We start from the raw sequence: 14,890 nt of genomic DNA, 5'->3' as shown, positions 1-14,890 counted from the left end.
GAGGTCAAATGCCGTATAGTCAAAAGAGTTTTTATTATCAAAAGTATCAAAAGTGGAAAAATGGTAGCGATAGGATAGAATGGAAGAAAAGGTAGAAATTAAGCAAGCAGTCGGGATAGAGTTGCAAGGATAGTCACCACCATGGATCCAGCGGCGTCCCGTCGGTCCTCAGGCCAGCAGTCGGTGGTGGGAGTTGCAAGGATGGTCACCAGCACGGATCCAGCGGCGTCCCGTCGGTCCTCAGGCCAGCAGTCGGTGGTGGGAGTTGCAAGGATGGTCACCAGCACGGATCCAGCAGCGTCCCGTTGGTCCTCAGGCCAGCAGTCGGTCAAGGCAGGTCACCAGCACGGATCCAGCGGCGTCCCGTTGGTCCTCAGGCCAGCAGTCGGTGGTGGGAGTTGCAAGGATGGTCACCAGCACGGATCCAGCGGCGTCCCGTTGGTCCTCAATCTTCAATTCTTTGGTGAGGAAGAAAAGGCCCCCCCCACCGCTTGTTTCTAAGGGTTCTTTATAGGGCATATTTCGATGATGTCATGCGCTGCAGGTTTCATTCATCACACAACCTTCGGGTGATCGATACCAGAAACCAATATCTTATCAGCTCCAGCCCAGTTTCCTCCCCTGGATGCCTCAATGGCCTGGTAATCGTCCTTATGGACAGAGGAGTGTCCCGCTTAAACCGGCCATCTTGGAGACAAAGGGCTCTGGATGAGCAGTTCACAGTTCCTTGATGACAGCCCAGTCCCTCATACCTCACAATCTTTGAGGCAAATGGTTCGAGATAACAATTCAGCCTCTTACACCAGCCCGTGGCTCACAGATTGTTTCAGGACCCATGGTGGTTTTGAGAAAAGATAGCTATATAGAAAAGCCAGAAAAGAGCATTTTATACAATCTGTATTACCGACGGTGTGGTTCGGTGCACAGCGCGAATTTGTTTAACACCGTCAGGCAAAATAGTAGTTACAAATTGCATATTAGTTACAACACGTTGAATCAATTGTATAAAGCATGGAATGACACATGGTAAAAAGAATAACATGGCAAAACCACACAACAAGTAAAATAGGATTTGCTTAACCCATGGACCTCCAGGGAGCCAGGAAAACATATCTATGTCCCAGCTTTTCCATGTCTGGACAGGAACATGGGCCAGCTTTCGTATTCCCGCAGTAATTTGTTTAACAATTTTCCCGCTGTCATCAATTTTTAAACAACAGTTAGAATCATTTAGTTTACCACAAACACCTCCTTCCTCGGCTAGCAGGTAATCGAGAACCATGCGATGTTGTAATATTGCTGTTCGCATTTGTGTAGCTTGATTCGCCAATAGATCAAGGGCACGGGCTGTCTCGTTAGTAATGATCTCTAGGACAGCTTGTAACCGGATGATGCGATTTAGGTTATAGATAGGTTCTCGAGCACCGCTAACCCACTCATTGGGGTTCCAGGTGGCAGGTCCATAATGTTGTATGATACGTTGAGGCGTCCACTTGTCTTTGCCCCAGGTTTGACCACTCCCACCTGCTATAGAGGTATCAATGGATCGTCGATATCGATTGAGATCATCATATACTTTAACACCCAGTCCATCCCCTTCATCGTCTGGGAGCAGGAAAAACAAAGGGTGAATTACCCCCACATAACACACTCCAGCCCAATTTGTTGGTAGCAGTTTGTAGGCCCGTTGGCCACACACCCAATAGTGACCCTTTAAGGCTCGTGCACCATTTTCAAACAAACCAGTAGGTGTCTGTGGTGATTGGAAATATGTTGAATTACCTACTCCCAGAGGATGATCTGATGGACCATTCATCAACAACCTGTCCACAGTTTTTCCCACCCCCTCTGTGGTGTCCCAGCAGATAGGAAGCCCATCCGGACCTATACTCAAATGTCCCTTACAGTAGTCTTTATTATCACTTGACCACCAAAGTTGAGTCCCATCAGGGAGACGAGAATATGTTTTATCAGTGAGTCTGCATTTCCAGGCACCAGAATCATGGTGCCAAAAGCAGGTAACATTAAGGTTATTAGACTGATTAGTGGAAGACCAAAAATGGGAAAACTGTTTCCTGTGTCCTGTTTGATTCACCCAGGCCCATCCAGACCAGCGAGGCACAAAATTTGGAGAACTAGAACTCAAAAGGCGACAATATGCCTGGTCGCCCCCCTCTGGCAGTGATATAGCTGCCCTATGGTTTGAACAATCAATTGGTCTACAACCATCAGTGAGGCAATGGTTGTCATAAGTATAGGTCCAGTTGCACTTGCTATTTCCCACGGGAATACCATCTTTCTGTGTTCGGTTCAGACAATATTCACCTTGGACTGGGTATTGTATTGTCCAGGGCTGCATGTCTTCACTCCAGTAAGAATCATTTTTGACCTCACTGTAATTACTCACTAACCATTTTGGGGAAATAGGGACAGCAGTCCATGGCCAGCTTTCCAAACCTAAGGGCCCACCACATACCCAACAATTAGTCAGATTAAAAGTGTTGGCCACTTGCTGGCCTAGAGCCACAAATTCATTTTGCCACTCCAAGCCGAAAAGAGGGGCACAGGAGTTTCCCCAGATATTAAAGGCGGTAACAATAGTTGACCAAAACAACATCTGTGGTGGTATAATGAACATTCTGTGAATATTAACAAAGCAATCACCGACAAAACTACACAAACAATTAACAGCTTCACGTATTTCCTCGGGTCCGCTCCAGAGTCTTCACCTGAGAGAGAAAAGAAAAAAAACAGACTCGGTTCGTTCTAAGGAACCGGAAGTAAATTGTTATTAGAAGGATGGAATAATCCACCTGGTATTGATTTTATGTTCCTTTCCATAAGCATCTTTTGCTTTCCAAGCATATTTATTCATTGGTGTTTCCAGTACCAGAGGTACGGTTCCCACCGTGGGGAGTTCAACTAAGACTGGTTGGCCCGGAAAGTGTGATGGATTTCTGGGATGATCCGGGTCATCTGGAGCTGGCATAATGGTTGGGGTCTTTGGGCAAAACGCTGTAATTTTCGGGCACCCATTCATTCCCCAACGACTGTTAACAGTAGTCACTGCATCCCGTAGCCGTTCAGCCCATCCAGGCTTATGTGGCTTGAGGAAGCGTTTCAGCAATCCATTTGTTCTTTCCACAATTCCATTTGCCTGTGGATAATACGGAGTATGGCGTACCCACGAGATCCCTTCCTGGGTTGCCCAATCTTGGACTATGTTAGCAGTAAAGTGGGAACCATTGTCTGACTGAATTGAGTGAGGTTTGGGGAAAGTGCCAAACCACTCTTTCAAAGCTTTCACTGTGTTTTCCCCAGTGGCTCTGGCAAAGGCTTCGGCCTGGACTAATCCTGACACTATCTCTACTCCAACTAACACATAATGCTTTCCTTCTGATTTTCGGAAGGGGCCAATGTAGTCCACTTGCCAAGCCTCCCACAACCCTTTCCCCTCCCTTAGGTGTAGGGGGTCACCTTCCAGGGGGTGTCTTTCCAAGCGGGTACGACATTGTTCACAGGCAGACACACAAGTTTTACATTCTTCCCTGGTAACTGGCCAACCTCGAGCTTGGGCCTCACAATAGAGATCTTTGATCCCCGAATGTTTCCTTTTTACATGTAGCCATTCTAACAATCGCTCCCAGTCTTCTGCTATTGGGGTGTTCTGGAGGGGAGCTAATCGGGCCAATTCATCAGCTTTGCCATTCCACTGGCTAACAGGGGTGCTATCCTGTTGATGGGAAGCCACCCAGGCTACTGCAAATTTTCCTTGTCTAGCAATGGTTAGAATATCTTGCCACTTTTCTTTCTGCCATACAGGTATCCTATTGACTTCCCACCCATTTTGTTCCCAGAATGGAAGCCATTCAGTACAGCCTTTAAATACAGCATAGGAATCAGTATAGATATAGACAGGAGAGGTAGATTGAGTTTCATGCTGGAAAACACTCCATACTGCAACTAATTCCCCTACTTGAGCACTACCCTCGCCTTCGGTGATTATTTGTTTGTCCTCATCTACGCGGAGCGCTACAGCTCGATATTTCCAAGTTTTTCCTTCTCGTTTAGAGGAAGCATCAGTAAACCAAACATTCTGCAACTGTTCAGAAAAGGGGGGGGCCACTTGTATTACAGGAGGAAGTTCAGGCGTTTCTCTATCTGGGCTTGTTTCCTCTTGAATGGTTAACATCTTTGTTGCCCCCTCAGACACAGTAAAAATGTCACAATAATGCTCTATCTGGGCATACCATTTTCGTACAGAGCCACCCCGTCAGGGGGCGGAGTTCCTGCTAAAACAGTCTTGGTTACTTTAAACGGGCCTCTAAGTACTATAGACTGCTGTCGAATAGTCCGTTCAGCCTCTCTCAAGGCTAGACTGACTACAAACAAACCTTTCTCCCAAGCAGTATATCTTTTTTCTGCATCCTTAAAACTGCGAGAATAGAACCCAATAGGTCGAGTGGGTCCTTTGGGGCCCTTTTGCCATAAATGTATTGATAACCCACTTTTGGCAAATCCCCATTCAATATGGACAGGGTCTGTGGGATGAATAGGACCAAGGGCTTGATGGGCAGTTGCTTCAAAAATTAGCAATTGCAATGCCTCTTCGTGGGGCTTGGTCCATTCCCACTGAGCCCCTTTTCGCAACAAGTCATATAGGGGTCTTGCAATAATTGAAAAATCAGGGATATGTTTCCTCCAAAACACAAGTAATCCTAGTACGTGCTGTAAATCCTTTTTTGACTCTGGCATTTTAATCTGATCCAATGAGGAAAGGGTGTCAGGGGGGATACATGTCATCCCTCCCTTCCACCAAATTCCTAAAAACTTTACTTCGCTTGAGGGTGTTTGTATTTTCTCTGGTGGAATTTTCAGCCCCAAGCTTTCCAAGTGAGAAATTATGTTATCCTGAGTTTTCTGAACCTTTTCTGTTTCATCCCCACCTACAAGAATGTCATCAATGTACTGATAAACACTGACCCCTTCCTCTGTCTGAATTACTTCTAGCTCCTGCGCTAACGCATGATGAGCTAGAGTGGGGGAATGCTTGTATCCTTGTGGGAGTCGGGTAAAAGTAAATTGCTGACCCTCCTAAGTAAATGCAAAGCGGTCTTGATCCTCTGTTTGCAGGGGGACCATAAAAAACATATCTTTAACATCCACTGTTGCCATAATCGGGTGGGCTCGTTCTTGGATTGTAGCTATAAGCTCAGCAATATTTGGTACCGCAGCTGTCAATGGACCGGTATTTGCATTAAGTCTGCGATAATCTACAGTTAATCTCCACTTGCCGTTAGGTTTTCGCACTGGCCACACCGGGGAGTTAAAAGGAGAATGGGTTGGAATCACAATACCCTGTCCCTTTAAGTCCTCTAACACAGGCGCTATTCCCTCTCTGGCCCCCAAGGGTATCGGGTAGGGCTTAACATTTGTAAGCTTTGAAGGGGGAAGCAGCGGCGCGGCTTTTAACAGCCGAATATCTATTGTGGGAGAGCCAAACGACCACTGTCTGCTTTGGTTATCAATCCAGGTTTTTCCTTTTAAAACATCGAGTCCTAAAAGGTTAAGTGGAAACTCCCCCACAACCATTGTCACTGTAGTGGCACTATCTTCTCCTGGCAAACGCAGGCTGACCATTGCTAATGCCTGTGGCTGAACAATGCCGAATGCATCTGCCACAAAAAGCCGCTGTTTGGAGGGTGTAATTCCGCGATTAGCAGCATCTTTGGTTTTAATAGCTGAAATCTGAGCTCCGGTATCTACCAAAAAGGTGACTGGGACTTGTCTTGGTCCCACAATGCCTGTAATTAGTAAATCACCCTGGCCATTTTCAGTGAGCTGTCTAATATACATCCAACCTTCGCCCCCCCGCTCACCACTGGAAGGCGAAGGATCTAGTTTCCCGCCGGCTCTTGGGTGGCATTTGTTTCTGATAAATCAATCAGGGAAGGTGTGCTCAGGGTAGTATTCTCAAAATCCACTTTTCTGTTTACTGGTTTATCAGGCCACGCTGTTACCAATTTTTCCAATTTGTCTGTTGGCATCCCGTCCATTAAGCTACGCGGGATCCCCTTCTGGTATCTCCGCGCCCACAGTATATTACGTTTGTTCGGGATATCTCTCCCCCCCGGCGGTTTAGCAAGGGGTGTTCTCTTATCACTCCCAGGGCACGGAACTATTTTTACTTCAGTCCGCCTCAAGCCCCTGGAGTCTGTTTTGGTGGCTGGAGGGTTAACAGGACCATATTTGAGCCCGTAATTAATTAATTCCTGGGCCACTTCTCCCCAAGTCCAAATTTTCTTATCTGGGGGGCGGCGGTGCTGATCAGGCGTGAATCCTCCTGAAGCAGCCCCAACACTCTCGCCCTGGGGCATCGCCTGTATCTTTCCTTGTAATTGTATACCAATTGGTTTCAGGGAATCAGGGAGTCCCCGTATAAGGGGAGTCATTCACTCAGGATCCACCAACATCATCACTGGGGACTCCTGCCTAGGCTCCAATTTTCGATCATACATCATCTGCAGACAAGCTGCCTTTTGCACACTCTCCACTAATTGATCAACAGTCCCCGTAATCGCGAGGGGATCTCCCCTCTCCAAGGGGTTCAAACCCCCCGCCCAATAGGCTGCTCGTTGGGTTAAAGACCAGGGGGCACGGTGATTCCCAGTAGTTAAAAACACTCCCGGTCCCCAATATCCTGCCGCCTCCTTTTCACTTAACAGAATCTGGTCCCCCCCCCGACAATGATACTCTCCACACATACTCCGTTTCTGACTCCTTAGGGGTTCGGCCAAATTCCTTTTTTAGTTTTGCCAACTCAGTGGCGGTATAGGGGACCTCTTTAGTTGTAACTTGGGGGAACTGGTCTTGCTCATCATCATAAGTATATTCAGTTTTGACTAAAGGTCGCAATGAAGGCAGCTCTAACTTCTCCACTCTCTCCTTTGCTGCCTGCAGGTCCTTAAAGGGGTAGCCAATTTCTGATCTTGGAGGAATTTCCTCACGGACAGTACCTGCAAGGAGCTGCTCCTTAAGAGCAATTTGCAAATGTTTCACTTGGTTCTTTTCTGCTTCAAGTTGTGCTTTTAATCCCGCCACTTGTCCCATAAGGGACTGAACAAGATTTTGGAGGGATTCAATAATTTGAGATTCTGCAGTGAGGTGGCAATCCCTATCCTCCACTGCTGCGGCCAGACTGGCTCCGAGAACGGCACAGACAATTGCTTTTCCTTTCCCTGACCGCACTCTAGCATCTTTCTGTAAAGCGACCATCCGATCAACAACGCTCTGCAGATTATACCAATTTCCCTGAGCCCAGTCTATCCCAAGCACAGAGGGTCGCGCTTTATGTTTTTCTAAAAAATCAAACAAAGCTTCTTTCCCCAAACGGGCAATTTTGCCATCACCCATCTTATACAAAGCGGGGAAGCAGTCGTCTCAGGAAGGTAGCACGTAAAGTTTCAAACACCACAAGCCTGCCCCCCTTACGTTCCTGAGAGGTCTCACGTATTAAAGTGGGGAAGCAGTCGTCTCAGGAAGGCAGAACGTAAAGTTTCAAACACCTTATAAAAAGCGGGGAAGCAGTCGTCTCAGGAAGGCAGCACGTAAAGTTTCAAACACCACAAGCCTGCCCCCCTTACGTTCCTGAGAGGTCTCGCGTATTAAAGCAGGGAAACAGTACGGCACTCTCGTCTCAAGGGATCCTGTCCATGACGCCAATTTAAATGTCCCGATCCAATGTCGGGGAAGGTTTCGATATGATCCCAAGAGCGAGATTAAGACACAAACGAGGTCAAATGCCGTATAGTCAAAAGAGTTTTTATTATCAAAAGTATCAAAAGTGGAAAAATGGTAGCGATAGGATAGAATGGAAGAAAAGGTAGAAATTAAGCAAGCAGTCGGGATAGAGTTGCAAGGATAGTCACCACCATGGATCCAGCGGCGTCCCGTCGGTCCTCAGGCCAGCAGTCGGTGGTGGGAGTTGCAAGGATGGTCACCAGCACGGATCCAGCGGCGTCCCGTCGGTCCTCAGGCCAGCAGTCGGTGGTGGGAGTTGCAAGGATGGTCACCAGCACGGATCCAGCGGCGTCCCATTGGTCCTCAGGCCAGCAGTCGGTCAAGGCAGGTCACCAGCACGGATCCAGCGGCGTCCCGTTGGTCCTCAGGCCAGCAGTCGGTGGTGGGAGTTGCAAGGATGGTCACCAGCACGGATCCAGCGGCGTCCCGTTGGTCCTCAATCTTCAATTCTTTGGTGAGGAAGAAAAGGCCCCCCCCACCGCTTGTTTCTAAGGGTTCTTTATAGGGCATATTTCGATGATGTCATGCGCTGCAGGTTTCATTCATCACACAACCTTCGGGTGATCGATACCAGAAACCAATATCTTATCAGCTCCAGCCCAGTTTCCTCCCCTGGATGCCTCAATGGCCTGGTAATCGTCCTTATGGACAGAGGAGTGTCCCGCTTAAACCGGCCATCTTGGAGACAAAGGGCTCTGGATGAGCAGTTCACAGTTCCTTGATGACAGCCCAGTCCCTCATACCTCACAATCTTTGAGGCAAATGGTTCGAGATAACAATTCAGCCTCTTACAAGGTTGTGTGATGAATGAAACCTGCAGCACATGACATCATCGAAATATGCCCTATAAAGAACCCCTAGAAACAAGTGGTGAGAGGGCCTTTTCTTCCCTCACCAAAGAATTGAAGATTGAGGACCGACTGGATGCCGCTGGATCCGTGCTGGTGACCATCCTTGACCGACTGCTGGCCTGAGGACCAACGGGATGCCGCTGGATCCGTGCTGGTGACCATCCTTGACCCACTGCTGGCCTGAGGACCAACGGGATGCCGCTGGATCCGTGCTGGTGACCATCCTTGACCGACTGCTGGCCTGAGGACCAACGGGATGCCGCTGGATCCGTGCTGGTGACCATCCTTGACCGACTGCTGGCCTGAGGACCAACGGGACGCCGCTGGATCCATGGTGGTGACTATCCTTGCAACTCTATCCCAACTGCTTGCTTAATTTCTACCTCTTCTTCCATTCTATCCTATCGCTACCATTTTTCCACTTTTGATACTTTTGATAATAAAAACTCTTTTGACTATACGGCATTTGACCTCGTTTGTGTCTTAATCTCGCTCTTGGGATCATATCGAAACCTTCCCCGACATTGGATCGGGGCACATTATTAGACTAATCAGCTTTACCAATATGATTTGTCAACACCCTAGGCAGTTCTTTTCGGTAGCAATTTCCCCTCCCTGAAGGTTTCAAAGAATTCAAGAAATAGAGATAATAGAGTACATTTTTGCTTCTCAAATTTCAGTGCTCCATCAACCTGGCAACCACTATGAACTGGCTTAAGAGATCTGTATTAGTGTCAAGCAACAATTTTTGCTTTGGGCAATGGAAAAGAGGATTTTTGTTGTGCGTGTTTTGTATTTTATTTAAATGGTTGAGTAGAAATAAGAAAGGTTTGACTGAAAAGAATGCTTTCTGGATAAAGCAAGCATGGAATAACTTTCTTGGCACCTAATTTTGAGATGCTTGTGCTTATTCAGTGTCTTTTCACCATTCCTTTTCCAATGAGCATTAAGGCAAATGAACTAAATCCAACACACTGTCTAAAAGTCACTACCCTTGGATCTCAGCTGGTTTACAACTCATGCTGTCTGGCTGCATAATATCCACTGGCAAAGCTGCTGACTGACCTCAAGTACAAATACATGAAAAGGCAAGTGTCCAGCACTGTTTGCTTGTGTTTGGTTCAGCAATCTGTTCCTTTGGTGATTTCCACATGGTGTGTATGAAGGAAGGTCACATTATTTTTCACCAACTGATCCAATGGTCTAAATGTGTGGGGTTGAAAACTATATTGTAAGTTAATGGGGTCATTCCACACTAAAAAAAAAAAATGTTTCAAGAGTGAGGTGGACTGAAGATCCCTCACTGCAGAAAAAGTTGCTGCCTTGAGGAAATTGGAACAGAATGCTTCAATGACAGCATTAAGTTTTTTAACACACAGCAAAATATGCCAGTCATTGACATACAACTCAACATCAAATACATGGATAAGTAACGATACTCTGTCTCTGGAAAACAAACAATCTGAAATGCCCATACAGGACTCCAAATGTTTGGGGTTTTTTTTCTTTCATTCCACTTTTAAAGGAGCTGGGATGTCCAACATCTTACAGTTTCTATTGACTTCGAATACATCCACTTCTGTGTTACCCTTAAACACTTCAGAAAAAACACATAACCTCAAAAATGAAAACAGAGCAAATGAAATTGATACTTCATAAAGCAAAACCTATCTTAACTGAAATAAAATACAGCACAAGGATAGCTTTAATTATGACAGTTATCAGAAAAAGTACAGAAAAAATCAATTACAGAAAAATCCCTCTATCATTCTTATTTCATAAAAGTACATGGTAATCTGTTTATAGACAGATGTACAGACTTCATAGAGTTAATGAGAATTTTAAAAAGGAAGACATCTGGGGAAATGATATAGGCACAGCCCATCAGCAGCCGTCTTACCAACTGACAGACATGTTAGTACTAAGCTGTCAGTTGTCTACAGAACCTGCCAAGAGGCCAGACGCTACCATGGGTTAACACACACCAGAAATTGCCACCCTAAGGAAAAAACAGCTTAGCATAATGTTCTACTGGGTAAAAAAAAAAAAATCCTTCTTATAGTTGAAAACTAAGGATTTTATTAAGAAGCTCCATAACTAATAGGAGCTGAAGATGAAGTCCTAAATTTTAGGTGAAATTATGAGTTTTATGAGACTTTCAAAGAACTCTGGACTGTCTGGTACTCTTTCTTGCAAAACACAAAACCCATTTGGATTTTATGGCTAGATTTTAATTTAATTTGTTGATTTATGGTTTTTAATGGTAATTTTTTAAATTAAGGTATCAGGAGTTTGGAAAATTAGAAATAAATCATAGAGAATTTGGTAAGTATTCAGAAGTATTCAGAGGAAGGTCGATGAGAGGCTGGCTTAATAAAATACCTAGTTGCGTAGTTTAACACAAAGAATGTATGTATAGCACATTTATGCTTATACTGTGTATATAGATGTAGGAATACACACACTCAAAACACTACAAAGGGAATTCAGAACAGCTCTTTTAATGAGTAATGTGTTATAAATACTCATTAATTACTTTATTGAAGTATATTTTACCTATGGGGAAAGTGTGGCACAGACCTGAACTGTAGGAGGGAATCCAGGCACAAGTAGAAAGTCCTTATCAAGCCTGCCATGCTTGATGCTAGCTAGATTAGGAGCATTTCCTTCCTATTTATAGAGACTAGTGATAAAGCTGTCTCTGTCAGCCACTGACAGTGGCAGAACCTGATGAAAGATGAGCTGCTGAGTGATGTACTGCCAAATACAATAGAAAGAAATTGTGTCTGGCAAGTTTCTTAGTTGGGCTGCCTATTTCTACATGTAAGCAGAATGCACTTATTATTTTAGCTGCATCTTGGGGAAAAAAAATGATAATGGTAATAAAGATGTGGATCTAATGTACTGTGTAGAGCAGTTCTATAGTTTTTCTAATATAATATGGCAGGTTAATGTAATCAGGGATCAAGAGGTAGGAAGGGAATGTGAGAATGCATTAGCATGGGAAGCTTGCATGGAAAGCAGTTTGTATTTTTGGTGTTGTAGGACCACTCACCCATACATACAAGAGGGACAACCAAAATCATCTCTTGTCTTGTTTGTGGACCACAGGAAACAATGGGTGTGGGTGAAACTGTAAGCCCTTCATCCAGACAGAGAGGTTACTGCTCCTGGAATGGGAAACAGGCCATCCAGCTTTTTCATATGGACAGCAGTATATTATTTTTGCATTGTTATTGGATAATAATAATTGTTATTGTGCTAAGATTATGCTTATGTAACTACTATGAGGATAAGAAGAACATGTGGCTCATGATACTTAAAACTTATGTTCAGACAATTTTTCCTATTTCTGATATGGTAGACAGTAACAATGCCTGATTCAATCACCAGAGGGAAAGAATTTCCACAGAATCCAAAGCTTCTGAAGAAAGGTTAAAATTTTGTGATGTTGGCATATTTTTTCACATGAGGCAAAAATGTGGAAAGTGCTGCACACTACAAAGCACTCACATGCCTAATATAAATGGGGAGGAAAGAGGCAAAGGGTTTGAGCCCTCCCGCTATACTGGATCACACTGGAGGTTCTGCATGGTCCTGCACCATGCCTTGCTCTTCTAGGGTGCCAGGAGTCCAGCTAGGAGTCTGAAGAGTAGAGGAGATTACTACTAGTTTCTTTTAAATCCTCTTGGTCATGTCTGATCACAGTAAGGTATATCATAAGGCATAAAGTAGGCAAAGTAGCTCAGGAAAAAAAAAATAAAAATCAAGTGTTCCATTTTTAGCCAAAACAAATGATTTTGCAGTCATAGATTAATGTGCTTTGATAAGAAGTTTTTCCATTCAGATTCAGATGAGAGAGAACACTTCTGACCTTGAAAGTACTGCTTTCATCCAATAAAGGCAACAATGCCCCTTTCCAGTCTCTCAAGCTTGAATGAATTTTTCAGTGCATTTTGAATTTTCACCCTGGATGAGCTAGATCTTGTTAACACAGGTGTTTCTCTAGTTACATTCAATAGAAAGTTTTGAGCATGGCCCACTGTGCTGGTTTTGGCTGGGAGAGAGTTAATTTTCTTCATAGTAGCTGGTATGGGGCTATGTTTTGGGTTTGGGCTGAAAACAGTGTTGATAATACAGAGATGTTTTCATCATTGCTGAGCAGTGCTTACACAGAGTCAAGGCCTTTTTTGCTTCTCATACCACCCCACCAGCGAGTAGGCTGGGGGTGCACAAGAAGTTGGGAGGGGACACAGCTGGGACAGCTGACCCAACAGACCAAAGAGATATTCCACACCATATGACATCATGGTCAGCATCTAAAGCTGGGGAAAGAAGAAGGAAGGGGGGGATGTTTGGAGTGATGGTGTTTGTCTTCCTAAGTAACCATTACGCATGATGGAGCCCTGCTTTCCTGGAGATGGCTGAACATCTGCCTGCCGATGGGAAGTGGTGAATGAATTCCTTGTTTTGCTTTGCTTGCATGTGTGTGGCTTTTGCTTTACCTATCTCAACTGTCTATCTCAACCCACAAGTTTTCTCACTTTTAACCTTCTGATTCTCTCCCCCATCTCACTGTAAGAGGAGTGAGTGAGTGGCTGTGTGGGGATTAGTTGCCAGCTGGGGTTAAACCACGACACCCATGAAAGCTGCTTGTTGTTGGCATCACACTTTGTGTGTGTTGTTGACTGTGTGCCAATTGTTACAGCAGTTCACACAAGCATCTGCTTGACTGGACAGCCACATAGATGTGGCACACCAGCAAGTAAATGCTGGGCCAGATTCTCTTCTGTGCTGAAATATGCTTTAGGCACTCTCTTCTGTGTCACTGGCAAATGACCTTCTTTGATATTCCAGGTCCACTATGGACGTCAAATCATAAGACAGAGGAGCTGAGGCGATCTTTTTTTGCTGAAGAGTGATGTATTGAATTCTGCCTTTTTCTCCTTCCTGTAGAATACCTAATGTTGAGATTTTAATGTGCACTTTGTGGCAGCTGAGGCCTCCTGGTGTGATGGAATTCACCGCTGGTCAAGAAGACAGATTCCAGCCTGTGCACACAATCTCCAGGATCCTTTCTGTAATAAGCTGTAGAATAATCACAAGGATAAAAAAGTTGTGGGTTGTTGTGTTTTTGTTTTTTTTTTTTTTTTTTTTTTTTTTAAAGTGAGTTCTTTCACATATAACTGCTCACCTAATCCCTCATCCAGAACTGACCCTGCACTACATTGAAGTCTGAGAGGACTGATCATTTTTTAATCACCTGTCATTCTGCCTTCCTGCTTTGTCATCCTGGACTGATTTTATCCTACAAGTAACCTATTCTGCTTGTCCATTAGGGTTCAGAGACTTAGTCCTCTTCCTCTTCCCTCAGTTTTGAAAGAAAAGCATCCTAGTGTACCTTTCCCAGCCCCTAATTCAGCCTGTTAAAAAGATTGGAAATATTAGGAGAAAATCTTTCAAATTTCTGGATGAAAGAAACCGTGGGCACAGGCCTGGGGCTAAATATTGCCTTCACAGACTTCAGCAGTGTCGTGGTTTAACCCCAGCTGGTAACTAAGCACCACACAGCCTCTCACTCACTCCCCCCCACCCAGTGGGATGGGGGAGAGAATCAGAAAAAAACAAACTCATGGGTTGAGATAAGAACAGTTTAACAGAACAGAAAAGAAGAAACTAATAAAGATAAAAATGACAATAATAATAATAATAATAATAATAATAATAATAATAATAAAGAATTAGAATATACAAAACAAGTGATGCACAATGCAATTGTGCATCACTTGCTAACAGATGCGCAGTTAGTTCCTGAGCAGCGATGCCCCACCCAGGCCATCTCCCCCCAGTTTATATACTAGACATGATGTCACTTCGTATGGAATACCCCATTGCCCAGTTTGGGTCACCTGCCCTGGCTGTGCCCCCTCCCAAATTCTTGTGCCCCTCCAGCCTTCTTGCTGGCTGGGCATCAGAAGCTGAAAATTCCTTCACTTAGTCTAAACAATACTTAGCAACAACTGAAAACATCAGTGTGTCATCAACATTCTTCTCATACTGAACCCCAAACATAACACTATACCAGCTACTAGAAAGAAAATTAACTCTATCACAGCTGATACGAGGACATGCAGGAATGAAAAATATGCATCTAATCTGACTTTAAATTACTTATCAATAGTAAATAGTTTTGAAAACTTGTGGATATCCAATATGATGATACTTTAGCCTGAGTTTCA

The 14,890-nt window shown here is 44.5% G+C and overlaps 1 protein-coding gene across 1 annotated transcript; it reads right to left on the bottom strand.

Annotated features, from left to right (window-relative positions):
• Positions 1–5,897: 5,897 nt before the first annotated feature.
• Positions 5,898–7,413, bottom strand: LOC115337189. Its single transcript, XM_030005300.1, is given in 2 exon segments — positions 5,898–6,740; positions 6,742–7,413. Coding segments are annotated over 2 exon segments (1,515 nt in total).
• Between the last annotated feature and the right edge of the window lie 7,477 nt (positions 7,414–14,890).

This window comes from Aquila chrysaetos, chromosome Z (assembly GCF_900496995.4).
Source record: "Aquila chrysaetos chrysaetos chromosome Z, bAquChr1.4, whole genome shotgun sequence".
In the NCBI taxonomy this organism is placed as follows: domain Eukaryota; kingdom Metazoa; phylum Chordata; class Aves; order Accipitriformes; family Accipitridae; genus Aquila; species Aquila chrysaetos.
This window is presented reverse-complemented; position numbering and strand designations above follow the sequence as displayed.